The sequence below is a fragment of the Rhea americana genome, unplaced genomic scaffold (genome assembly GCF_003343005.1).
Source record: "Rhea americana isolate MKP2758 unplaced genomic scaffold, rheAme1 scaffold_378, whole genome shotgun sequence".
Taxonomy (NCBI): domain Eukaryota; kingdom Metazoa; phylum Chordata; class Aves; order Rheiformes; family Rheidae; genus Rhea; species Rhea americana.
Genome location: NW_028186510.1, coordinates 161359 through 186794, shown reverse-complemented (window position 1 = coordinate 186794; position 25436 = coordinate 161359). Strand labels below are relative to the sequence as shown.

General features: G+C 43.2%; 1 protein-coding gene across 1 annotated transcript in view; it reads right to left on the bottom strand.

The window, feature by feature from the left end:
- Positions 1 to 25436, bottom strand: part of REXO1 (RNA exonuclease 1 homolog) — a 34475-nt gene that overhangs the window by 5632 nt on the left and 3407 nt on the right. The window contains exons 3-15 of the mRNA XM_085313115.1: positions 22073 to 23856; positions 17911 to 18012; positions 15269 to 15470; positions 14344 to 14507; positions 13002 to 13139; positions 11863 to 11986; positions 10630 to 10743; positions 9300 to 9437; positions 6643 to 6756; positions 5849 to 5922; positions 2195 to 2305; positions 1532 to 1647; positions 1193 to 1331 (exon numbers count right to left, since the gene is read on the bottom strand). Of these exons, the coding sequence (XP_085169241.1) occupies positions 1193 to 1331; positions 1532 to 1647; positions 2195 to 2305; positions 5849 to 5922; positions 6643 to 6756; positions 9300 to 9437; positions 10630 to 10743; positions 11863 to 11986; positions 13002 to 13139; positions 14344 to 14507; positions 15269 to 15470; positions 17911 to 18012; positions 22073 to 23856 (3320 nt within the window). The remainder of the gene's footprint in view (positions 1 to 1192; positions 1332 to 1531; positions 1648 to 2194; positions 2306 to 5848; positions 5923 to 6642; positions 6757 to 9299; positions 9438 to 10629; positions 10744 to 11862; positions 11987 to 13001; positions 13140 to 14343; positions 14508 to 15268; positions 15471 to 17910; positions 18013 to 22072; positions 23857 to 25436) is intronic.

Sequence of the window (25436 nt, the reverse complement as noted above, 5' to 3'; positions counted from 1 at the left end):
TCACCGTTTGAAGCTTGCCATGGCCATTAGCGAGATGTCGTCTTTACTGCCACTGCCTTCAGACATTACAACTTGACATGCCACTGCCTGTCACGCACTGCTATATTGCTCTCGGGCTCGTTCTCTTGGCAGCGTCTGCCATGCTAAGAGAAAAATCATGCCTCTAAGAGGCCAACAGTCATCTTGCGCTGATAAAACTGTAAATAATTTTTTTTATGATGATGATGAACTCTCCGAGTTGCTGGGATAAAGGGTGCCACGGAGAGGTAAAGCGCTTTGCAGACATTAAAACCTTCTGCTTCCAAACTGCTGCTGAGAGTTGGCAGCTGCAACTTCCTTATCAAAGAAGCTGCCTGATAAAGAATAGCTGGAGGAAGTTCTGCATTGTGAGCGTAGACTAAAGACTCAACTGCCTGCTGCACACTTTCTTGGTGACCCCAGAAAAGCCCGCTGGGATTTGCGTTCCAAGCGCAAGGGGAGAGCACAGCCCTCCCTCACAGGGCAGCAGAGATGGCCRAGAGATGTTCAGACTAGACTGACAAGAGTCAGGCAGGAAAAAAGACAGATGAAAGGTCAAAATGGCTTGATCAAAGTAATACCACAAATCACAGCAAACTAGGCAGAAAACCTCACTTGGAGAAGACAGGTGTTTTAAAATTAGAAACCACAGATAATTATCTCCACTGGCAAAGAAAAAGAGCTTTGTCCCATTTCTAAAACAGTTTCTCTGGACATCCAGATGGYAGAGAGATCCCTGAGCCTACCTTGTGCAGTCCCTGACCTCCTGGCTGAGCACACCTTCGCAGCAGCCAAAGGATGCTGACACCAGTGACACCTATAGCTCTTCACTATACAGAGAGCKGTTACCAGCAAATGTTTTGAGATCAGTCCTTACAACCAGTCCCTCTCTATTCATCCTTCACAGCCATCCCTGGAGAGGGCTGTCTCACTGGACACCAGCAGTCACTATCAGCTGAGGTGAGACCGCAAGTACCGCACACGCCACCCAGTTCCCCTGCTCTTCCAGCTGTACCTCACAGGCAGTTTCCCACTGGCTCGTAGACAAGACAGTCCTACTGTGCCCTTCYAGCTTTTGGAAATAAAACACTTTCTAAATTAAAAGAAGGCATATAACAGACATCAGCATGAGAAAGGACTAGAGGAAGATGTAAATGCAAGACATGCAAGTTACCTTTAGTGCAAATAAGTCGCTCTCCAAGCTGTGCCCTATCAATATGGTATCTGCGCTGAACATGTTCAATAGGACGGCTTGGACATCCCGCAGGGTGATGCTAGTGTTCTCCAGGTCCTCCTCTGTCACTCCTGAGAATCTGCAGTGCAAGAGCAGCGAGGAGGGTTTCCTTCACTAAAGGAACACCTCCAGGGCTCTGTTGTTATCAGAGGTCACCCAAAAAGTTTCAGCCGTTAGGAAGGGCTAATCACTGGGGTCGCAGCAAACGTTCCCCAGCAGTTCCCCCTAATTTCCTSATTCTAAGCAAAAGACCTCTGACCCAAGGAAGGCTGTCCTTACCTGGTGTTATAGTCCACCACCTTGGTGTCCGGTTTGACAAAAGTGTCATATACCACTTTCAGGTCAGAGTTGATCACAGTTACTCTTGTCAGCTCCAGTCCTTGCTTAGTGTAACACTGCAAGCAACACACCAGACATGAAGAGAAGTGCGTGCCAACCACAGCACAGTCCTCAGCATGGTATCTACAGGGCTATTCACCACAGCGCTTCAGCTCCCAAAATGCAATAGGTCTAGTGTAGYAGGGCCAGTCAACATACACAGTTTAATATTGGCCAGTTAGCTATCATTCTTCAAGGCTACATGTGACTCCCAAACGAAGCACATGTTGGCAAATCTAATTAATAAGGTTTTATTAAAGTTAACAGAACCTCTACCTTTTAGACACACACATAGAGTTCAGGACTGGTCACTCTGAGCACTGGTTCTCCATACAAGCAGCCTGGATCACACCTTTCCCATGGGCGACAGGTAAGGGGTAAGGTCCCCTTCAGGCCAYAGCAGTTTTTTTTCTCCCCTCTGCAAGCTTCCTACCTTTTGGAATGAAGATGGTAGGGAGACAGAGTTTCCCTTCAGACATTTGTACTGCACCTTCAGCCTTCCTCCAAGCCTTATTTTGCCTGTGCATTGCCTCTGCCATTAGGATTTGTAGTTCCAGGACTCACCATTTCACAGTCTAATGCATAGATTCCAGGATAACCATCAGTTGTAGGCAACTTCTCAAAAGTCTTCACAAAGCCATCAAGGCTCTCCTTCCGCCCATCGTGAACATGTTGCTTTAAGGGAAATAGGCACATCGGTTGGCAGCAGGAACAAGACTCCATAAATTTCTATTTCAGCAAAACCTCCAACTCAAATGAAATTTCTTTTCCTTTTTTTAATCATTTCTAGAGCTTAATGAGGAATAAAGTTCACCTGGTAACAAGTCTGAGAAGTTCACCACAATGGCAAAAATAGCCACAAGTGACCCCAATTCCAAAGACAAGTCAGAGCTAGTGGCATTGCACTGACAGCTCACAGAGGAGCAACATATCTTACATCTAGGGACTAGGAGATGGAGATCTCGAATAACTTTCAACTTTCAATTCAGACTAGAGTTACTCTGGGAAGGCTCGCATTGCAGTCTTGTATGGTTTTACTACAGCTTCTGGGTCATGGTTTAGACTGTGGACAAGACATCTTGGTGCAGGATGCTAATCTTTAACCTCCCTGTTTGAGCACAGTTAGCATCATGTGTATCATAACCCAGAGATGGCAAGAGAAAGTCTAGTGTAATGAAGTACAAGAAAACATCAATGCATGTAGACACTGCAAATAAAAGCCGCTGCATTCCAAAACCAGACAGTTCACAGACAAACAAGAGCGACTGCCTTCTAGCACTTGAGGCAATAAATGGAGACTATTTCTAACCACTTCTCATTATTCCCTGCTCTAGGGTCAACAAGATTCAGTACCAAAACACTCCCTGAGCTAGCAGGGGAACTCAGGGAGTGGTTTCGGGAGTGGCTTAAACCAATGCAAGACTAAGTCACTGTTGCAACAGGCACTCCTACTCTCCTCTCCTCCACAGCCACAGATCCCACCCTGTGCTTGCACTGGTACTACTTGATCAGTCTGAAAATCTTCTTTTAGAGGGAGTTTTAAACTGGATCATTGCACTGATCCGATTACCCTCACCACTGTACCAGTGCAGAACCAGGAACACATGATAGAGAGCAAGGCAAAGGTCTGAAATGTCCCTTTGTCTGTTAACATGGTTTGAGGAGAAACTAAAACTGCTGCACCACACCCAGAAGATTCACTATCTCTTCCTCATTCCCCAGTGGGTTTTTTAATACCCTTTTAAAGTTTTTCTATCTCTAAGTATTAACATAGTTGCTCTCAATCACACCAGTTGCTGTGCACAGCCTCTCTCATCACGCTTCTCACAAATCTCACCCTACAAGGGATCACATTRTACTTGGCATCATCTCAGGACAGGAAGGCTGGAGAAACGAGGAACAGAAGTACTTGTAAGCTGAAATCTGAAGGTGGAAAGATAACCAAAGCAGGGATTTGCATATTTTCCTGTACAGGTTATTACTGCAGGTACAGCCAGACTACAGAGAACTGCATCATTTGAAGTCAACTGGGCAGCTGGGCAAACAAGGAGTCCGATCTCTCCCTGAATCCAAAGTCAGCACTGCTCAAAGGCTGTGTGGGTCATTGCTGCCCAGGAGTAAGAGGCCACACCAGACAATTTTGCATCCAAGCCCTTGAATCTGATTGTTTTGCTAAACAAATAGATAGAGCAGATGACAAAGCCAACAGATAGTAAATGTTTCTCTCTCTTTCAACTTGACCCCTTTCCTCTCTCTGCGAGGCAATACAACAGAATGGCAGAGGGAAAAAAAAACAGGTGTTGTGCCAGAACAGCTGATGCTCAGCAACCCTCTGATTCTTCCTGAGAGAAGGGCAGAAAAGTTGCTTCTGTTTTTCAGGAGAGAGAAAGAACCAGAGCAGTTATTACAAAGAACAGCAGCCCCGCACTCCTAGCTCTTGGGCAGCTGTAGGTATATGCACGGCTCCGTTCTGCCATCTCCTGCCACACTTGCTAACTGCAGCATAACCCTAACAGGCACATCTCAAATATATTTGAAAGGAAAAAAAAAAGGAAAAGACTTAGAAGTGCGCTTCTAACCAACCACAGATATACTCACCTAAGAGTGTCATGATTTTACATACTTGCTGTTTTCAATGCCCTCCTTCAAAGCTGAAGAACACTGCACTCTCCTATCAGCCCAAACATCCCAATTCTCATTTCAGATTCACATCCTGAGCAGGCTGGGTATTCCTTTCTTAATTCTACCATCACAGGATGCTGTGAAACTCACTCATTTGGATGAGAAAACCAAACAAACCAGGATGGAGTGATCTGTAGCAGTACAACAGCAAGTAGGAGGCAGATGTGAAAGGATGCCGGAGCCCTGGAGCACTGGCAGCACGCTTCATCAAGTAATAGGCTATTAGAGAGATTGTATATTTCTTAAAAGGCCGTGGGGTTTTATGGTCTACAACAGCTACGCAAAAACATGCAGAGAAGTCATGTTTTTATAGCCCCATCAATTTCTTCTGACTTCCCTGCTCAATGTGTTTTGGAACACTGATTAAAAAGAGATTCTAATTCCAAATGAAAAAGTAATAGGAAAAGTAGCAACCTGTCTGATCCCTATCTGTACTTCAGACTGGGCAATTCAGGCCTTTAGGGCATACATGCTGACAGTCCTTCCTATTTTGACAAACCTTGAGTTTTGCTCCAGAATTCACTTCCTAGCTCTAGCATCTGACCAGGACAAGAAGGACACACATCTCCAGAACCTACAGTCAGCCTTGCTGGCCCCATACTGCCCTAGGTCTTCTAAAGAGTGGGACAAGAAAGTATCTTATAATATATCACTCTGGATCCCATTTCACTGGACATGACTCCTTTAGATTCCCTTTCACTTGGCTCTGCAGCATGTTGCTCTCCCCTTTGTAGCAGCTGCTGAACATAAAAATGCCACTGAAACAAGTGACCAGGCCCAAAGACCTATGGGAGAGACAAGAGAAGATCGTTCCCTTCAGTTAATGGTTTGAGACAGCATTAATGATGCCAGGCTAGGAATTCAATTCTCAGTTGCCTGTAGCAGGAAAAAAACAAAAACAAAAAACCCCACCACCTGTGCAAAGGTATCAGAGCAACCTGCTCCATCAAAAGGCCAGAACTCAATTCCTAAGCAGGTTTTTCATGCTGCTTTCCAATCCTGGGATCCTTTTCCCACCCAGGAGAAGCAACATTTATGGATTACAACAGGCTTCTCGRACTGTTCCTCTCTTCAATACAAAGGGCATGCAATAAACAGAGAACTAAGGAAGGATTCAACATACAGCAGAAACTTACTTTAGCATGGGTATCTGGGAAAGAAAAGGATGGGAAAATGTATTTATACACTGGACTCAAAGCCTCAAGTCTGCTCTCTAAAAAGAAACTCCCTATTTCTCACTTCTTCAATGTTCTCCCAAAGCCACCTGCATCTGAGCTTTTGCCGGGCAGCTTAATACATAGGCTTTTGCTCAGAAGAAATGAAACCACCTCACTCCAGACAGCTGATGCTCCTCCTTCCAGCCATACACTGAATTTTCCTACCTTTGCATAGCTGAATACATTTAAGATGTACCTGTTTTTCCCTTAAGGGGAGCCACCATTCTTTTAAAGATTTAAACAATGATCGCACCTCCATCACCAGTGCAACAGAGGACAAATGTCATTGAGAATAAAAAGGTGTTGCTCAATTACTTACTTTAGCAACCTGGCAGCCTGGTGAACCCACAGCTCCTGAGCAGCAGCTGTAATGAGTTTCCCATCCACCTGGCACTGAAAGAGCAAGAGACAAGAGTCAAAGAGAGGAGGCCTATCAACAAGAGACCTAAACTTCAACTCACAAGCACATACTTATGCTGAATGAGCACAGCAACAATAATGTGTCAGACGAAGGGAATGAATAATTATGATTCACATGCAGTCATCTAAAGTGTTTAAAGCTCTCCAATTCAGCCAAACAAAAACTCCAGAAACTACCTACCAGCCACAGTGCAGCAGAGCAGAGCAGTTCAACTGATCTACCCACCACAGCAGATTCACTGACCACAGATGCTTTGTTGGAAGACTCCAGCAAGGTTCAAATTAGGACTTGCTGCAAATGAATTCAACCAAATCTCTCAGGCAGCAACAGAAGCCTAGTGTTCACAAACCAGGGTCCTAATAAGACTTTTCTTTCAGTGGCCACAAAAATGTTTTGGGAGCTTATTTTTATCTTTACTTGTTTTTAAACTGAAAGATCAACAACCTCTGCTCCAGCCCCATATTCACATTTTTGGCACCACACTACTATCCCGCAACCTCTTTTTGTATGGCTATGTTACAAGGAGCTGGGCCACCCACTGACAAAACTGGGAACTGCCACAACACATGAGTTTGACAAGGTCCAAGAGCCACAAAAGGCTCCAGGGTAACTCAAAGGATACGTAGCCTTGATGTTCAGAGCCAGAAAACAGCCAATACACAACTGAGCGAGCCTCTTTTGAAGAAACCTACCCCTCTGCTTGCGTAGCCTTCCCCAGTGATGGACACATTCCTCTTTGCGAATGCAGTTTCCAGAGGCTGAAACCATGTACTCCGTGCCACAGCGGCAACAAATCCTGCAGGAGGCTTTCAAAGAAAAGAGGAAGAAGAATCACATCACTGGAAATCCTGTTCCCATTAAATTTGGCCAAAACATAATAAATAAATCAGTCTTGCTTAAGTCCCAAACACTGGTGAAATTTGCAAATAAAACTTTTGCTTTTAAAAAGGATGCCAACCATTGTTTCAAACTCCCATAGAGATTCAGCAACCCCTCTGAAAATGCAGTCTTCTGTGGCTCAGTTTGCACCCTGAATCACTTCTTGGAGGCAAATCAAAGGCTCCCTAATGCTTCTTTGCTGTCGGAGGTGATGTTGCACACAGCTCACATATTCTGCATTATTTTTCCATCTGCAGCAAGTTACATTGTACTTCAACATAGTTATTAAAAAAAAAACCACAGGATAAATAAGTAATTGTTTGGACACTAAAAGCTAATGAGGTTTGATTTCCAGGGGATTCATGCCTTGTCACTTCTAAGTGGTGTGTGAGTCCTTCCTGGGCATAGCTTTTCTGTAAGGATTCTCTAGCCTCTAAAAATGGGATCGTTTACAGACCAGTAAGCCCTCTGAGAGAGCAACTATGGATTACTCCCTCTTCCCTTTGGAACCTTGGCTCTTACCAGTGAGGCAGAAGTTGGATAACTGGATCAAGAAGAGAGAAGTCACGCATACCTTAGGATAAGTCTCACAACTCCAAGAGGGCTGTCCAGCCCTGACACGAAAGAGTAGAGTATCAGGGTACCACTGACTCCCACTACTCATCAGTTACTACACTCCCACCTCCCCTTGACTCAGTGTTTTGTCTGAGTGTGTTCTGATGCTCTTTGCCACCTCAAGATTTTGCAACACCACCCCAAAGATTAGTCACACCTTTTAGTACTAAAGTCCTGGAAATGGAACAGGGAACTCTGTCTTGTCTGTGCCACTTGCTCCTATTCACGTGGGAACACAACTCCTTTTGTTGAACTTCACACCACGGAACATTGCCAGGTACTTAAACATGAAGATGATGTGATTTATTCTCCTTGATTGTAGCCAGCACTTGGAAAAACAAGCTCTAGTCTTTGAATACTGAGCAAGAAGTAAACCTTGTACAGCCTCTGAAAGGATGCATGCCCAAAATTGCCTCAGTTTCACTGTGAAAAATTAGCCTGAGAGCACACTGCCAAGATAGGGGTAGCTCTGTCTAACACCAGCATTGCCTATTTTCATCTGCTGACCACTGTCACACAGCATGTTGCAACAACCTTAACAACAGACTAGAAATAGCTTCAGTTAAACAAGCACAAAACCAAAAGATCCTGTAACATCTGCAAGAAACTACAGAAACAGGACCAGGAACGTTATCTCAGAATTGTATAAAGGAGATGGCTGGTTAACTGCAGAAAAGGGCTCTAACAAATACAGTACTTGACAGTGTTAATGCAAGAAAGCTTTAGTACAGGTTGCTTCAGCAACCACAGGACAAATGTAGACACAAGGTGCTAACATGGATGAGCACTTAACACACTTTAGCAAGGTCTCTCCAAAGAGATGCTCAGAGAAGCCTGGCAAGGCACCTCAAAATCTATCCTTTGCTCCTTTAAGTATGTGTTTTATCCCTGCTGCATCACAGCCTGTTCTCATCAGCGTTTAGAAAGTGTAACTGYTGCTAGAGAACTTCAGGAGAAAATGAAATAAAATAAAATAAAATAAATAAAAAGGAAAAGAAAGGAAAGAAAAGAAAAAAAGAAACAGACAGACAGACAGGTAAAGACCCCACCAGGTCCAAGGATTTGGGATTATTTCATCCAGCCACAAAAAGAGTTTTTGGAAATTATTTGGCCCAGCGCCATCAAGCGACCAAGCTGGAAACCGCACAATCCAAAAACAGCACTGCAAGACACACTGGTAAACCAGCCTGGCCCGATGTCCTTCCACATCACACCGTAACAGCAGTTCATATGCACAGAGGCCCTAAAAAAAAAAAAAAAAAAAAAAAAAAAAAAAAAAAAAAAAAAAAAAAAAAAAAAAAAAACAAAAAAAACAAAACAAAAATGTTCCCCTCAGGAGGGCATCACTAGAAGCTGAACGGGAGCCTCTCAATTTTCCCTGCAGCAGCAGCATATAGCGTCCGGGTTAATGTAACAAACTCAAGATTTTGAGTTTGCACTGAGCAACCCATAAAATGCAAGCCGTCAAAGGGAGTGGTCAAAGACCATTTGTCTAGGGAGGCAGCCTGACCAAGTCCTGTTTTTTGGCAGCAATTATAAACCTCATTCAGTCTCACAGCCCTACATACCACAAACTATAAACTGAGTGTCAAAAATACATTCTCATGACATGCAAGCTGAAGGAAYTTGTCCTCCAGGAAGGCAGAAGACTTCTACAGCCAAACTCCTCTGTGTCAGGCTGGCCTGCAGAGACACTGGTCACAACCCAGCCAGACCCATCACAACAGGGGCAAATGACTCCATGCTGAGACCAATAATGTCATTATGGGAAAAGACTGGTTACAAGTGGGACAGGCATGTCCAGCTGTAACACGTCTAGCAAACCTTGCAGAATGAAGTAGCCAGCAGAGCTTACAGTCAATAGTTTTCTTTTCCTCTACAGTGAAGAGGACAGCACGGCCTGGCTTCTCTGGGTGAGGCATTGGGTAACCATTTTCCTTTAGCTGCTCCTCAGTCATGAGATATTCCTTTAATCGCCGGTACAAAGCGGCTCCTGCAGACATCAAAGACAACGCTGAAGCCAGACCACAGAAGCAGGTAGCATTTCTCCTACCATGTTCTGCCTTATCAAGCTTTCTGGAGGAAGTCCCACTACTCTGAACTTGCTTTCATTGCCTTTGTTCAGTATTGACACTGAGATAGGTGCTGAGGCAACGTTTTTCATATCTGGTCATTGATGAACAAACTGGTTTTTAAAGCCTTCAACAACCAGCATTAAGTCGGTATGTTTGGAAAACCCAGCCGAAGTGAATTCCTCCAAAGGATCCATCTTCAGGCCTTTTTGTTACAAACATGAGACATTTCCTATTTTATTTTTTTCAATGCTTTAACTAATAAGCTGTAACACAGACCAAAGAATAGCCCTCAGAGGCCACCCACAGCTAGTTAAAAATCTCGTCATCAGGTGCTTTTTCCTGCTGTTGATTTCAAACTGTTCATTTCATTCCATTCCACAGCGTAATTATAATTTCTTACACCCTGCTCAATATCTCTGCTCCAGCCTCTACGTTAAACCCCTCCAATATAACCGTGTACTCTTTGATGTTGCTTAGCTGAGCTATGCAGGCTCTTTTAAGCTTTCTTCACATCAATTCTTTCTGCTCTGTAGCAGCTCTGTCTCTTCTGATCTCCCCAACAATTTGCCTACATCTCTTGGCAACCGAAATGCTCAGAACTGATTCGACCCAACATGGATAACGCTTGTGGCACAATCCTTTGGCTACGATACGACCTTACTATGACATTCATAAATGTGAAATTGAGCTCTGCAGAACAGATGGAGATATTAGTAAGTTTGCCTTTAATCTCACAAGCACTACGTAAAGTACATCTCTAGGGCAGGAAAACTAAAGTAAAATCCATGCAGAAAAAAAGTCTGAAAGTCAGTAATGTCCAAAACACAAGAGMTGGTTCTGATCAGCTGCTGATGCTACATCAAAGCTATGCAGACTACATCAATGAACTCACAGCCCAAAGCAGGGAAGCAAAGAAGGCACTGATCAGAGCAGCACACTATTTTACTAAGAAAGTTTGCCGCATCACACTGCAGTCAGGCAAGAACTCATAATACTGACCCAGAGATAAATATCGCTCTATGCATCAGCAAGATCCTGCTCTCCCCAGTCACGATGCTTTACCTGAAGCTGTAACTTAAAGGTTTTAGCATCACCGGAGCAGGGTCTTACCTGTCAAATCCTCTGCTCTCAAACTTCCCGATCGGTTTAGAGTAAAGCTTGTCTTTGCAGCAAGCTTCCCTCCAAGCACAGCTTCATGGGACACCACTTTCTTGTTACTTGTCTCTGCAAACAGACAAAAAAACAGGACAGAGATCAGGTACAATCTTGGAAGAATAGGAGATATCAATTCTAAATTTTGGAGCACTGAACACAGACAAAAGGAGGGTAAAATTTATCCTCCTGAATTCTTGGTCTGCCCCAGAATATGGCACAGAATATGGCATGTTAGGTAGTGGTGGCCTGTTCCTAGTATATTCATTCCAGGATCATGCGGAGTTTGCTGTTTGCACTTTCAGCCAACAGCAACTTTTCTAAGAGCAGACAAGRACATTTGCACAGCTCTCCAGGATACTCTCGTAGCTCTGCCTGCTTACTCCGCATGCCAAGTACCCCTCCTGATAAAGCAAGAGGGGGCTGAGCGCAGAGCAACTCAACTCAGTCATGGGCAGAGTGAAATAACCGACTGTGGGGCTGCGCAGTGAAATTACCCTCGCACAGTGGGCAGCTTTGCTGTTAAGTCCCTGCAGACCAGACTCCCACACTGAATCTTTCAACTTCCTTTAGAAAGGCTTCAGAGCTCTGGAATATGCTCAACACACCAGATAATGGCAGACAGGTGCTTTTTACTAATCATTAACTGGCAGCCCTCTCCTAAAGGCCAGCCTCCCAAGTTCAGCCGCTCTAACTAATGGCCACGAAGGTAATGAAGACAGAGGGGAGAAAAGGGAAGAGACCAGGAAAAAAAAATTCACAAGAACAGCACAAATTGATTGTTTAATGTACCCTCTCGAGAGCCAATAATGAAATGTCTTAACCCTCTTCGTTTCTCTCTTGAAGCTTAATGTGTGTAACAGATTTCTGTGGTGATGGACGAGTCTATCACTTTGAAGGCATCATGTGAAAGTTACTCCATTAGCGGGGCTTTTCATTTTAAAGAACTTGTGTTAAAAAAAAAATCCATGTGGCATTATCTCCATTTAGGTTCAGACAGCCAACAAAGCATTGCAGGACTTGCCTCTTGAAGGCCCATTAAAGCTTGCCAGACTATAAAAAACTAACTGGAGTTGTTTAGCTTTCAGCATAATGCTTCTGAGAAATGGCTCTGTCTTTTCAACAACTTTCTCTCCGTGGCTTCTAATCCAAGCAAGGCTCCAATTATTAAACCACAAATGTGGTACGTACTGTTCGCACTGGACGGGGAATTGGGCACTAGGCTTCTGAGCTTCTTTAAGGTGTTCACTGCCACGTTCAGGTAGATGTTCCGACTGGTGCTACGTTCATAAGCTACCTTCTCTTCTGACAGAGCCTGCAAATAATGCAATTCATTACTACATACTTTCTTTGCATTATTGCTTTTGGAAAAAAGAATCCAAGCATGACAGCAGTACAGTTGTCCCGTCAAGGGACCAACTAATAAACTGGAATATAACATAAAGATATCCTGAGTTTTGGACCTATTTAGGCAAGCCAAGGAAAGAAAGAAAAAAAAAGTATTAGATTAATGGTTGAAAGCAGCATTTTCACACACAACTTTCTCAACAGACTAACAAAGCAGTTCTGGAACCTCCTGGGAAAAGCTGTTTCCCCACTTCAGTGGCAGTGTGAGGCAAAGGTCTGAACTGGACTAGAAAAATAAGTTTTCTAGACAGAAATGATGGCAAACAGCCACTCCTCAGGTGCAACAAGAACATTCCCCGAGGACTGGTGAAGGGAAAAATCACAAAAAAGAAATCCTCATGGAATCCATTTTGCAGATAAAACATGCTGCATGCATGTTTGTTTATCCCATATTTACGCAACTAACACCAATGGCCAGGAGCTTTCAGTAAAATGCATTGCTTTCAATTCTGCTTTTGGAAATCCTACTATATCCTACTCTTCTCTACTGCTAGAAGGCTCTTTAAAAGCCCAGAAATTCCTAAGCAACAACTTTACTGATTATATCCATCTCACACATTTATCTTTATTGAATGCTTAAATCCCAGGAGTTTGCCACTGTACACTGAACCCAAAGCAAACGGGTTTTTTTTTCCAGGCTGACCATAGTGTGTACCCTGCTAAGTCCTTGCTAAAGACAATTAAAAAGATTGTGCATGCTCTCTTAACAAAGAGAAAGATGGGAATTCCTACTATAAAGCTCCACTGGAATTACACTTTCTGTTATCCAAACTGGAATTATTTAATGCCTGGCTCCTCTACAGAACTATATGTGAACAACAGAGTTTCCTGGTTGTGCCACAAATTCAAAATGTTTCCACCAATGCAGAGGATATTATTCTTTTCTCCAGAATTTTTTCATAAGTAAGCACTTGTGCACCAACCTTGTCAAACGCTTCCTGGGAGGAGGAGCAGAATTTCAGGCACTCATCAATGAAGAGATTGAGATACCTTTGACGGATGTTTGTTGGGACTTTAGCACCAAATTCTGTGGGAATAACCGGCCTCTGTAAACTGGCGCTCTAGTGGAGAGAGAGAGAGGAAGAGATTATTTGGGGTCTGAGAAATACGTTGCTTCGAGACTGTCATGTGTCCTGGTATGTTATTAATAGTGGTTTGACTTCCTTTCTGAAAATCTGCTCAAAGCTAAACATAATGTGCATCATCTTCAGTTCCAAAAACAACACCCGAAACTTTGATGACCCCTTCAGTATTATAATTACTTCAGAAACAACCAAGTTTTATTATACAACTTCACAGAGCAGTCAACTAGCCCCAGGGGCATTAGTCACAAYACATTTACATACATGAACATCCCAGACCACGGAAAAAGATCACATTTACATTAAGAAAGTCAAGATTAGCACGGTGCCAAGCACCACACTGTTAATCGGAGACATGAACACATAACACCAAACTATCTGCATGACAGACATGGGTTTCTTTTCAGTACTTTAACCGTAAAGAAGTGAGAATGGCAGGCCCAGTTCTGCCAGGCTCCCAGCCTGCTACACCAGCTCACTGTCAGTGAGATTCCTGTAACTTCACTGCATTGCTTTCCCTTTTTTATGCCAGTCATGAAGCTCCTGAAAGGATTTTCACCCTTAAATTGATAGATACATTCCTCTAAGCAATTATTGATGTATAAGAACTGCATGTTGGGCTGAGTTACCACCTACCATTGCAGTTTTCCATTCAGCACCAATTTATCTCCCAAATCACACAATTTGCCCCATCACTCATGGGGAAAGGAGAGATTTCTTTGCTGAGGAACTAGCAGTAAAAGGACCCAAAGGGTGGGCAGGTATTCTAAATAAAATGTTTTTTCCTCCAAATATTAAGTAGAGCATGAAGTTAAAGCAATCACATTTTAACTATATAGTGAATGGGGAGGACATTAATCCAGCCATTCCATTTAAAYGGGAGAGAGACAGACAGCTACAAACCTAGCCAGACAGCATAGCAGAACACTCAAACTAAAAATGGGAGATCAATATTCAATGACRTAAGAGCTGCATTTAAATATTTCCATCTTTTTAAGCTCCTACCCCTCCAACGTTTTATTTTTTACACAGTGCTATCTAGRAAAACCCCAGGAAGATAGAAACACACTTAATCAAACATCACTCCTCAGAAGGTGCTACGTTTGCAGCAGCATGGTTAAACATACTATCCTCAGTAGGGAATCACCAGAAAAAAAGGCTGCAAAAATAGACTGTCTTTTACCTGTAAGGAGGGAACATGAGCTATCCTTTTCGGCACGGTGGTGCTGGTGGTCTTTGAAGCCATCCCAGCTAAGGTGCAAGCCTTCAGAGAAAGGGTGGGTGCTTCAGAGTCATTGGAAGGTGTGACATTCTTGCTAGGAACAGTCTTCTTACCACCCACAAGGCCTGCAAGGAACAGAAAACATATTTAAATAGAAATTCTATCACAGGCCTCACTCCAGGTTGTCAGACTGATCTTAATATGAAAGACCAGTGCTGCAAGCTGTGATTTTGGAATGGGGGCCTGCCACTCCCCAAAGAGATAGGAACTGGGTGATTTTTATCATCTTGCAGGAAAGCAGGAAGGAACCTCCTGCCAGGAAATGGGGGGTGGGTTTTTTTTTTGTTTGGTTGATTTTGGTTTTTTGTTGCTGTTCTTTTTGATTTGGGTAACTGAGTTAGGGCAGCTTAGAGAGCTAACCCTGCGAGGTACAAGGCATTAGCTGCCCATCATGTCAGCTCTGAGCCCTTCCAACTACAAAGGGACACTGATGAGCATAAATTAATGCTTCCCCGCCTGTTCGTGACACCTCCTCAAAGGCACGAATGGAAGAGCAAATGAGGAGCAAACACTCCCCAAAGAGAAGAAACAGGAAAAGAACAGAATGAGGTAAGCGAGGCTGGGTGAGACAGACCCACCTAAATTGCCAAGAGGGAACAGGGTTGTACTTCTAGTCTGTTCCTTTTCAGAAAGTGATGGGATTTCTCAGGCTGGGGAAAGACCTGCCACTGGTCCCATTAGGCAAGGATTCAAATCACGGCCAATGCTACACATCTCCCGTTAGTTTCGCATCTGGAACTTGGAGAAATTCAAACAGAAGGCAGTGCCTTTTTTTTAACAAGGGGGGAGGAGAGGACGGCGGTTACAAACAACACTGGTGGCTTACTTTGTTTGGCTGCCGCGGCAAGGGCTACATTTGGCACATGAGCAATCCTCTTCTTTTCTCCTGGCAAAGAAAGAGAGGCCTTTTGAACGGCCACAGCCAGCTGTGCCGCCTGCTGCTGAGCCAGCTGGATCCTCTGGTAACAGACCTCCTGAGCGGTGGGAGGACGGTACGGCCGGATTACGGGCTTGCTTGGGACCTCGGCCTGCACAGACACAAAGGATTCTAGAGCCACCACGTCCACTCGCTCAAGCCCTCACCCTTCAGCTTTCCTTCACCCAGAAAAGGTCTCTTTTCCTCAACCGCTCCGTTAGCAAACACGGGTTTTTGAGAGAGCAGATCCCAACCGTCTTTCAGAATAAACTGCTTGGAGTTGTCCACCAAAACCAGTGACATTAATTGTTCAACCTCCAGCAAGGCCTCCCCAGCACGCTGGRATTTTCCTAAATCAAAGGCTGTATTCGAACTGTAACATTCAATRGTCAAGGTGCCTGTTCTCCATCAACGTGTCTAACCACTTCCAAGACTCTTGTCAAAACTCTCAGCCTTTGACAGCATCTTGCACTAGACAATGAATCTGGCCCTGTGCTCCTGAATGTCACTGCATGCTTCTCTAGTTTATATGGCAATGAAAAAATGGATGATTTCTCTCCATTCATCCAGTGGCATCTACTCTCTCTCTCCTTCGGCATCTTTCTCATGCATAAGAACCTGTGCAATCTATCCTCGTATTAAAGCAGCTCCCACCTCTCAGCAGYGTTGTTTCCCTGCTCTCTAGCTTATATATCTATTTAAAAGCCTCAAATACAYGTATTTACGGGATTAGAGCACAAGCCATTATATAAACTGAGCTCTGAATTTTAAACAGGCTCTGCCTCTGCCTACTTCTGGAAGCATTTCATTGCTTCAGCCATTACTGACATAACAGGTCACACATGCATTTTCTTTAATGTCCAAATTTAGCTTGCAGGAAAGGTACCAGAAATGATGTCAGCAAACAGAGAAGTTTTCTAATAGCAGAAATACAACAGAAACAGTATTAGTACAAACTTCCCCACACCGCTTAGTGTCCTTTGGAATCGCAGAAATGGGCCYTTCCTCCCGAAACGCCTTCAGAGCGCAAGACACTGGCACAGCCTGTTTGTAACATGGTGTTTCTGAGACTGTGAATTGGGGGCAAGCTGGAACCTCTTGCATTCCTGGTCTCTGATGCTGACACCACCTTCTGGAAGCTGAACTGAGCACAGTCAACCATTAAACAGTAATTACAGTCTTCCAAGTGGGACAGGACGTTCATTTGTTGCCTCACCTTCAATTCCTTCAGCCCACTGTTCCTCCTTGAAAACTGAACTAAAACTCAGCTCCCTTCGCTTCTAGTTGTTCAGGTCTTGAGCTATAAATCACAAGTAAGACTGAGCAAATACCTGACTCGGAGGTACGTGGCAAACCACGAGCCTCAACTCTGCATGTAAAAGCAGCAGCAGTTCAGGTCTTAGGGCACCTCCTGAACAGACTTGGCAACAGCAGCAGAACCAGGCTGGGACTCTCCAGGGAACGCACACTCTGGTGCGGCGAGCACCAGCTGTTGCTGAGCACACCAGATCGTTTCTGTCTGCCTGTGCAATGAGTGCACTGGGGCTCACATCTTTGGAAAGCATTTTGGGATCAGCTGTCACATTAAGAAAATGTATGTAAAGATTTGTACTTGTCTAAAAGGCACCTATTTATGATAAATATTTGAGTTAATGAATTTCCAACCCATTTGCTTCGGTCTCTTATCTCTTCACTTTGCAAGAAAGGGTTCTTATCAAAGCACACAAACTGGCTGAAGATATGCAGTTAAATAAAACACAAGTATTGACCTCAGGGCTTCAAATTATTAAAAGCAAAGGAAACCTTTTCTAGGCAGAGAGGAAAAGAAGAACAATTAATTTGGGCTACCCAGCTCAAATCAGTGCTTGTCTCCAGTGTTATCCTGCTGGAACATAAAACTGACTAATCTGWGCTCAGCACCTGGTAGGAAATACACTAGTGACAATACAAATTAAAATCTCAGTGAGAAACAGGAGGAAAAAAGAAAAAAACAAAAGACAAAAAACATAATGTCTTCATGGCCTTTTTTATTATTCTCTGTGTGTGAAGTGCTTTCACAAGTGTAGAAAGAAAAGTATCAAATGAGAATGTACTAGTTGAATCAGAACAAACAGGGTAGAGGACTGAAAAAAAWGTATCAAAATTGCTACATAAATCTTTTAGCTTCACAAGACAAAAAAAAAAATATCATCAGACACACGCTTACCTGGTATGCACGTAAATTTTATCTAAGTAATATAATGAAGCTATACTGCAGAGAAATGAGCACCCCAAGCTGTTTCAGTGAGTTACAAAGTACAGAATCAATTTACTCTTCCACAGCTTCTCCTTGCTTTTATGGAAGTTTATTAGTTTTGTTGCCAATTGTAACAGATGCCTATGTTTTTCAGAAATCAGAAAGAGGAAAGAAATCTGACATAAAAGGATTCCAGTACATACAGTTCATACTTTACTGCCTGAACCTGGAACTGCATCATTTCCCAGTGTTATAATAGGACAGAAAATGCTAACTTCAGACAAACTATACTTTTGCTCCCGACAGCTGCACTTACATTTCCTTGTTTGACAAGATGAGAGATCCTTCTTTTTTGGCCAGGAAAGAGAGTAGTCAAGGTATCTTCTGTCTTTTCTTCATTTCCTTCTTCTTTGGATAGCTGGAAAACAAACAAAAAAGCTTCCAAAACTGAATAGCCTTAAGGATCCTTCTCCAGGAGCAGATCTGAAGTCTCTCCCTTTGGGATAACAGCAAGTCCTTGTAGGTGAGGACAAACTTTGATCAGCTGCTAAACTACTGAAACAACACTAGTTTTGAACCCCCAAACCACGAGTGAAGCCACTGAATAGCAGTATTATTGTTCCCACCCAAGCAGCCTTTCCATGAGCTATGCCCTAAGCAGTTTTGGCATGATTCATTATGGGCTATTCCCCTAACTACCATGAAAGACTTGAATGCCCTTCCCCTGCCAACAACTTACACACACACATACACACACACTCACCCTTCCTGCCACGTCAAAAAAAATTATTATTAATATTTTTTTTTTGGTAGGAACTTGGGTGGTGGTTCATTTCTGTCCCCTTCCCATCTAACATGCTTTCAGAGCAGGTCCTGCAAACATGCCTGACACCAAATTACCGTGCCTCTATTCCACATTTAGGAAAACATTTCTCTGCAGAGGTTTCCCACAACCATATCTGCAGAAAGGCTGCAGTAACAAAGACCTAGGCAATATGTTTATATAGCCAGGAACCCAGAAGAAAGCAATAGCACCTCTCTAGCTACAGCTAGTTCTGAACTGTCATCTCAGACTTGTTGCTAAAGGGGGCAAAAAGAATCAAAATATTTTTTGAATTTTACTTGGCTGTTAAGTTACACAAAACACACTTCATATGTTCATTTTTCAATACTCTTGTTTCCAGTTTTCCAACATAGTCACTGGCAAAGCTCTGAACAGAGGCAAGACTGACAGTCTTAAAGAAACTCAAAGGTAGAGCTGAAGGCCAGATTTTGGGATGAGCTCAAACTCCACTTAAACAGAGCTTGTTTACAAATGCACTCATCACTGCAAGGACATCTTGGGGGAACACCTCATCCTGTGAATCACTTAGCTCTCTAGGAATTTGATAAGTCTGTTAATTCAATTACCTTCCTAATACACTCTCAAAACGCTATCCTTCCAGGTGGAGAAGTACCATACTGCTCCTATGCACTTTTCCTCCAGATTAGCACATTACTGAGATCAGACTACATGGACCGCATCTATAAAATCATTCCATGAACAAAAATAAATGCTCAGTGACCAATTCTACTCTCCAGAAGAGCAGAGGGCATGCAGGTAAATACTTACAGGTACCCATCTCTCAAAGGACCTCTCCATTGCAATGCTTATTCTGCCCTTCTCAAAATAAGATTACATTTTTGTGCAAAAAAAATTAACATAATGCATGAGCAGAGGTCATTTACCATGGGAAATGCACACGGCTGCTGATGGCTGAACATTCCCACTATGTGCCAGAATGAACAGTTTGAAGCAAGTATCAGCCCTTGGTCCAGTGTTTCCTGAACTCAGAGCATTTTGAATCATTTCGTATTTCAAAGGCTCTAAATTGGTAAATATTTCCTACTATAAATTGCATGCCCTTCAACTATTTTCACTTAAGTTAGATTATCTGAAGAAACAATCAAAGCCAATAATAAAATTCTCTTTTTATTTTTCTCTAGCTGGGTGTTTCACTAAACACCAAACACCTGAATTTAAAAAAAACATTATCAAGTAATTCTTAAAAGTTAAGAAAACCATTACTCCGATGACTGCTTAATATAGTTTCTTCTACCAAGAAGTTTCATATCACTGTAGAAAACATCTTTACTTGTCAGCAAGACAGACCTCTCTCAGAACAGACCGGTGCCGTTAATGAAACTGAGAGTTCATGGAAAAGCTTTAATAGTCCAGCTATTCTATTCAAAAGATGAGCTCTCCTCCCGATGCTACAGATCCCATTTACTTTGTCCTCCACATACAGATTGCCACAACCAGAGGGATTTTATCCACGATCACTGCAAAACTAACAAAAGTCTCAACGTTTCTGATGTAGGTTTCAGAGAGAATAAAACTTGATGAGCAATCCTACCAGAAGAAATTGGTTCTCGACCACTCATGGTTCATGCTGCACTCATCCTGCCCCTCTTCTAGATTAATAATCCTAAAGAGAAATTAATTGTGCCTGAAGTTGCCTAAGCGAGAACACGCTGGAGACCCTGGCGAAGTCCTTGCACCTCTGATATCTTTGGGATGCAGTATCCAGTGCGATACAGGAGGAGATACAACTGCAGGTGAAGCTGCTCAACAATTCCCCTGGATACTTGGAAGCAATTCTCCTTTGGTACCCCATGGCCCCCATGGGGCACTCAATTTTGTCAAGCTTTCCAGGTACTATAACTTACTCTGAGACCTCAATACCTCCACACTGCAGTGTAGATTGCAAGACATGTAACACTGGTGATGGATTTGGGGGGTTTTCTCAACATAGCCAAACGTATCATTTTTTCTCGTTTTTTTACAGCTTCTTCCAGTCTAATCCCCCCAAACCTCCTCTGTATGCAAGCAAAATCATCCCAACCACAAAACCTGAGYGTGTTGACAGCAAGTCAAACAACCCTGTCCATTTCCAGGCAGTCACTCCCGGAACTGAGGGTCTGCCCTTATTGCTCAGTCGAACTCGTATGTCAGACGATGAAGGATGAGCTTTGTTTGCTCCTGCTTCCTCGCCTGAGAGGCTGTTATAGGATCACTGCCAGTAGCAACTGTCTAGTTTTGTTTCTTGGGTTTTTTGTGGGGGGGATTTTTTTGTTTGTTTGTTTGCTTGCTTTTCTTCCCTTTGCTCAGTTCCATTTTAAATCTCAGCAAATGAGGCTCTTGCATCCTCCGGGGACCACCTCACAGCCACTAGCAGAAGCCTCTTTRGCTAAATGCTGTCTTTTTACCTCCTTTTTACAAAATCCCTTGTACCTTTCAAATCAGTTCTGCCTTCTGTTTCTACTAACACCACTTGCACAGTACACAAAGATCCTCATTAAAGGATTCCAGTAAGCATTTAAAATGGGAAACGGTAATTTTGAGAGGCTCTGATGTGTCCGCTAGATAACTGCCCAGTAAGCTTTGAACGGCCAGCCTGAGCTAACACAGCGGAAGTGAGTGGCCACCCCTTCCCGGGGATTCTTTCACATGTCCCTCATGCTACATGAAGAGGACCCAAGCTAGTCATTACCCCTCTGCAGAGGGTTTCCCTCATTCTGCCCTATCCTCCAGCAAGGGGCAGCATTACTGTTACTGCAGAAAAATCACAGAATCAGTAAGGTTGGAAGGGACCTCTGGAGATCACCTAGTCCAACCTCCCAAAGATTTCCTGATGCTGATTCCACAAGGGCTTGAATCTAGGACCTTCAGGGTGTAAAGCAGATGTGAWAACCACTACACTATCCCTCTACCCCAATASGAGAAGCTTGTCCAAACAGTAGTTCAGAGCAGCTAAATTCAATTCCCACCTGCCTTTAAGGGTTGTTTTTCTCCATCAACACAAGGAGCCTAGAGAAAGAAATCTCACTTGCCTTGATTTCACCTGTGTCTATAATTCATCTCTACCAGCGTTAACCATCCCGGCTTACTTGCCCTCAGCTTACTTGCCCTCACCATGTTGTCCTGGTTCTACCTACTACCAAACTTCCTAAACTATGTTGCAACAAGGAGGCATTGCCTGGATTAACAAACCCAGATAAACTCTGAAAGATCCACAAAATACACTCTGAAGCCKTTCTGCAGCAATCCAGGCAACTACAGTTCTTAAATCAGATAGAGACAGAAGTAACTGATAACCCTTAAATGCAAAGGCCTTCCAYACTGAGGGCAATTGAATCCTTACACCTCAAAGCAGTTTTCAACTGGTGGCAGAAGACACTTTTTACAGCTTCTGAGTTTGCACTGTAGAAAAGGAAACAGTAACTGACTTCTCTCGTACCCTACTGCCTGACTACTCCTGTCAATCCAGTAGGTACACTCAGGTGCAAATTCACTCATAACACGGATGGGATTCTTCCAACATAGTCTCCCTCTGTAGCCTTTTTCAGCTATTTGAAATAAGCAATACCACTAAACTAAATCAGGATCTTTTCAGCACTTAGCTTTGAGAGGAACAACCAAGTAGAAGCAGCATTACCTGTTTCTTCAGCCTTCCTTTGTCTTCAGTTTTCACATCTGTGGATTCATTAAAAATCCTGAGGCACTCCTCCATTGGATCTGACTCAAAGTCCAAGTCTTTCTCAAGTATGGAATAATCAATGTCATCAGATGTTGAGGAAGAAGACGATGACTTTGACAATTTAGAGCGCTTCACGCTCTTTGTCTCTTCATTTTCACTCTGAGAGTCCGAACAGCCACCATCACCATCTGAGTCCGAGCTCACATCAAGTAATGTGGACGGCAAAGGTCGGCCTTTATCATCATCATCCCCGCTCTCATCTCCAAACAGGTCAACGTGACTCAAACTCCGTTGCTTCCGACCCTTCTTTGTATCCCCTTTTTCTTTAGAACTGACCTTTTCTTTCTTTCGTTCCAGTGCTGGAGCCTTGGTCCCTTTGTCTTTGTTTTTACGACCAGAGGTTTCCTTACCATTTTTCAAGTCAGCTGTTTTTACTTTGGAGTCCTTCTTGCTGCTCCCCAGCTTGTCTGTGCTAGAGCCTTTGATGACACCTTCATTCTTGCTTTTCCCTGAACTGCTGCTGGGGGACTTGGATTTTTCTTTCTTAAGCCCATCCACTTTTTCTGACTTTTGCTTTTCAGGTTTTTTTAAGTCCCCATCAGTTTTGACTTTGCTACTTTTCTCTTTACAGTTTTTCTCCTCATTTTTTGTTTTTACCTTTTCTTCTTTCTTGAGCATTTTGTCTTTTTCTGTATTTTTACTCTTCTCTTTCTTACCAGCCTCATTGAGGCTAGGYGTTTTACTAAGATCCGATTTCTTCTTTTTCGTTTTGTCTTTCGAGTCTTTGTTTTTATCTTCAGTATTCTGGTCATTYTTGCCAGAACACAATTTTGCTGCTCTTGCATTCTTTTCTGATAAGTTTTTGGCAAAATTTTTCTGTGAACTTGAAAGGTCTTCCATGTCATGTTGCACTGTCATTTCTTTGATACCCTGGGAAGCTACGTCATCCAGTTTGGTGCTCTGCTCTTTGTTGGATAACCCATCATTCGATTCACTTTCAGAACCAGCTTTTGATTGTGAACTAACAGAAGTCGGCTTATATTCCGCATCGGCCTCATCTTCAGAGGAAGAGAACCTGGCATACACTTCATAGTCATCAGGTTCTTCACAAAACTTCTTTGGTGAAGGAGAGTAACATTCCTCATAACTAGGCACCCTACTCCTTTTAGACCCCTTTGGCTCCTTTGTTGTGGCTTTGCTCAAGAGCCTGGCTGAGTAATTTGAAAGTGGGTCATATTCCAAGTCTGTAGAAGGCTTGGAGTCATCGATTACGTATTTATTGTTAGTGACAGTGCAACTGTATTTTTTAGTCTGTGCTACAGCCTTGGGAACATATTCCAATGAGCTACCTTTAGATCGGGAACTATCCAAAGTGTATTTACTTGACTGGCTAGCAGCAGCTAGAGGAGTCGGGTTGTAGTCCGGGTTATTATTTAAATTGTAGCTACCTGGATTATACTCTAAGGAGATAAAAGAATCAGTTTCTGTYACAGCAGCTGACATGGGTGTTTGGGAAATAAGTGAAGAGGCCTCTGAAGTGCAGAATTCCTTTGTTGTTTCTAACAGCTCCTCATACTTTTTCTGCTCTCTCTCAACTTCGTTTTTGACTGCCTCAATAGCCTTGTTGACCAACTCCAGCTCCAGAATGCCGGGCGTCATGTCTGTAATGTCAGCCAGGGCACCATCCTCTGCTTGCAGTGAGGGCCTTGGAAGATCTGGATTATAGGGATCATAGCCACGTTCTGTAAAGAAGGAGGAAAAGTAATTTACAACCAGTAATTTAGGCTAGCTTTTCTTTGGAGTAAAATTTTCTTTAAACAGTTTTTTTAAGGTCTGCTCTCATCAAAACTCTATACTGAAAGACACTAGAGAAAACTGCAGCCACAACAGAGTATATGTTTGCTGCAGAAAGTCACCAGTGGTATTTTCTGGTCAGTGGCAGGTACATAGCTAGACTGGATTTTATGAACTGTTCTCAGACCTTAAAGACTGAAGATCTATTGATAAAGTCCTTTCATTACTCATGAAAAAGCTCTAAAAATTAAATATAAAGGATAATCACTGTATTAAGACTAAGAGGAACCAAGTACGTGTAGTAATAATTCAACAGAGTGAGCAAAATATAGAGGATTCTAGTACAAAAACTGTGGATTAGGTTCCCATTTGATTCCAACACCCAAAGCCCACTGAAAGACTCCAATATTCACATGAAGTTCAGTATTTCTTGTGGTAGCAGCTAGAAAACAAGCCTTACTTGCATGACAAATTGTTTGCTAACAAAAAAACCTACGGCGCACTCTACAAAGGTAACACCACAACTCCATTGAAAACAATCAAGATGGGAACATCAAACACTCAGAACTCCAATCTGACCTTTTTTTTCCCCACAATTCCCTTAGGCAGCCTACCTTATGCAGATATTTATAGGACTGCGAACAGAGGAATATCTGAGCACACACACACCCTCTCAGCAATCTCCACCAGGCCTGCAATGCCTCTGTTCCATTTTCTCTTTTACCGATGAGCAGCGAAGATTTGCGGAAAAGGAATTTACCCCCCGAATGTTAGGATGTGTCTTGCAAATTTGTTATATTAGTAGGTGTAAGCACCTTTGCTTTCAAAGGAAAGGAAGAGTGAGGCAGAACCCTTGCAAGCAGGGGGCTCACAAACGCTCAAACTCAGAAATCCCATGCGTCGTTCCATTGGTTCCCAACGCCTTTGGAGCAGCTTGCACCATCTTCTCCTGCATCCTGCCTGCTGACCCTCTCTTCCCCTTTGCCACTGCCTCCTTGCTGCCCTGATTTTGCTGCTGGCTTCGCTTCCTGCCTGCAGCCTCCATCCCTTTCCACCATGGCATGCAGGTTAATAAAGTTGACTAACGTTATTTACTGGACTCCACGCTCCATGGCTGATGTTGCAGCCCCTCATCAGAAAGATGAGCTCATCAGCTGGAACCAGTACTATACCCAGGGCATGCATTTCCATAGCAATTAGGTGATCAACATGACACTAACGACGGGTATTAGAGGGGTAATAATGGAAGCTCTGGCAGGAATTCCCAAGTTCCACCTGACTCAGGAATAAACTATGAGTTGTTTATGCACGTGTTTCTAAGAAATGAATAAAAGCTCTATATTGCAAGTCCCTGAAACAATGACAGCAGTCATCCAGGAAAAGCTTACAACTTCATACTGAAAGAAAGGTGTATTTCAGAAGAGAGGGAGAAGAGAAGAGAGGGAGAAGAGAAGAGAGGGAGAAGAGAAGAGAGGGAGAAGAGAAGAGAGGGAGAAGAGAAGAGAGGGAGAAGAGAAGAGAGGGAGAA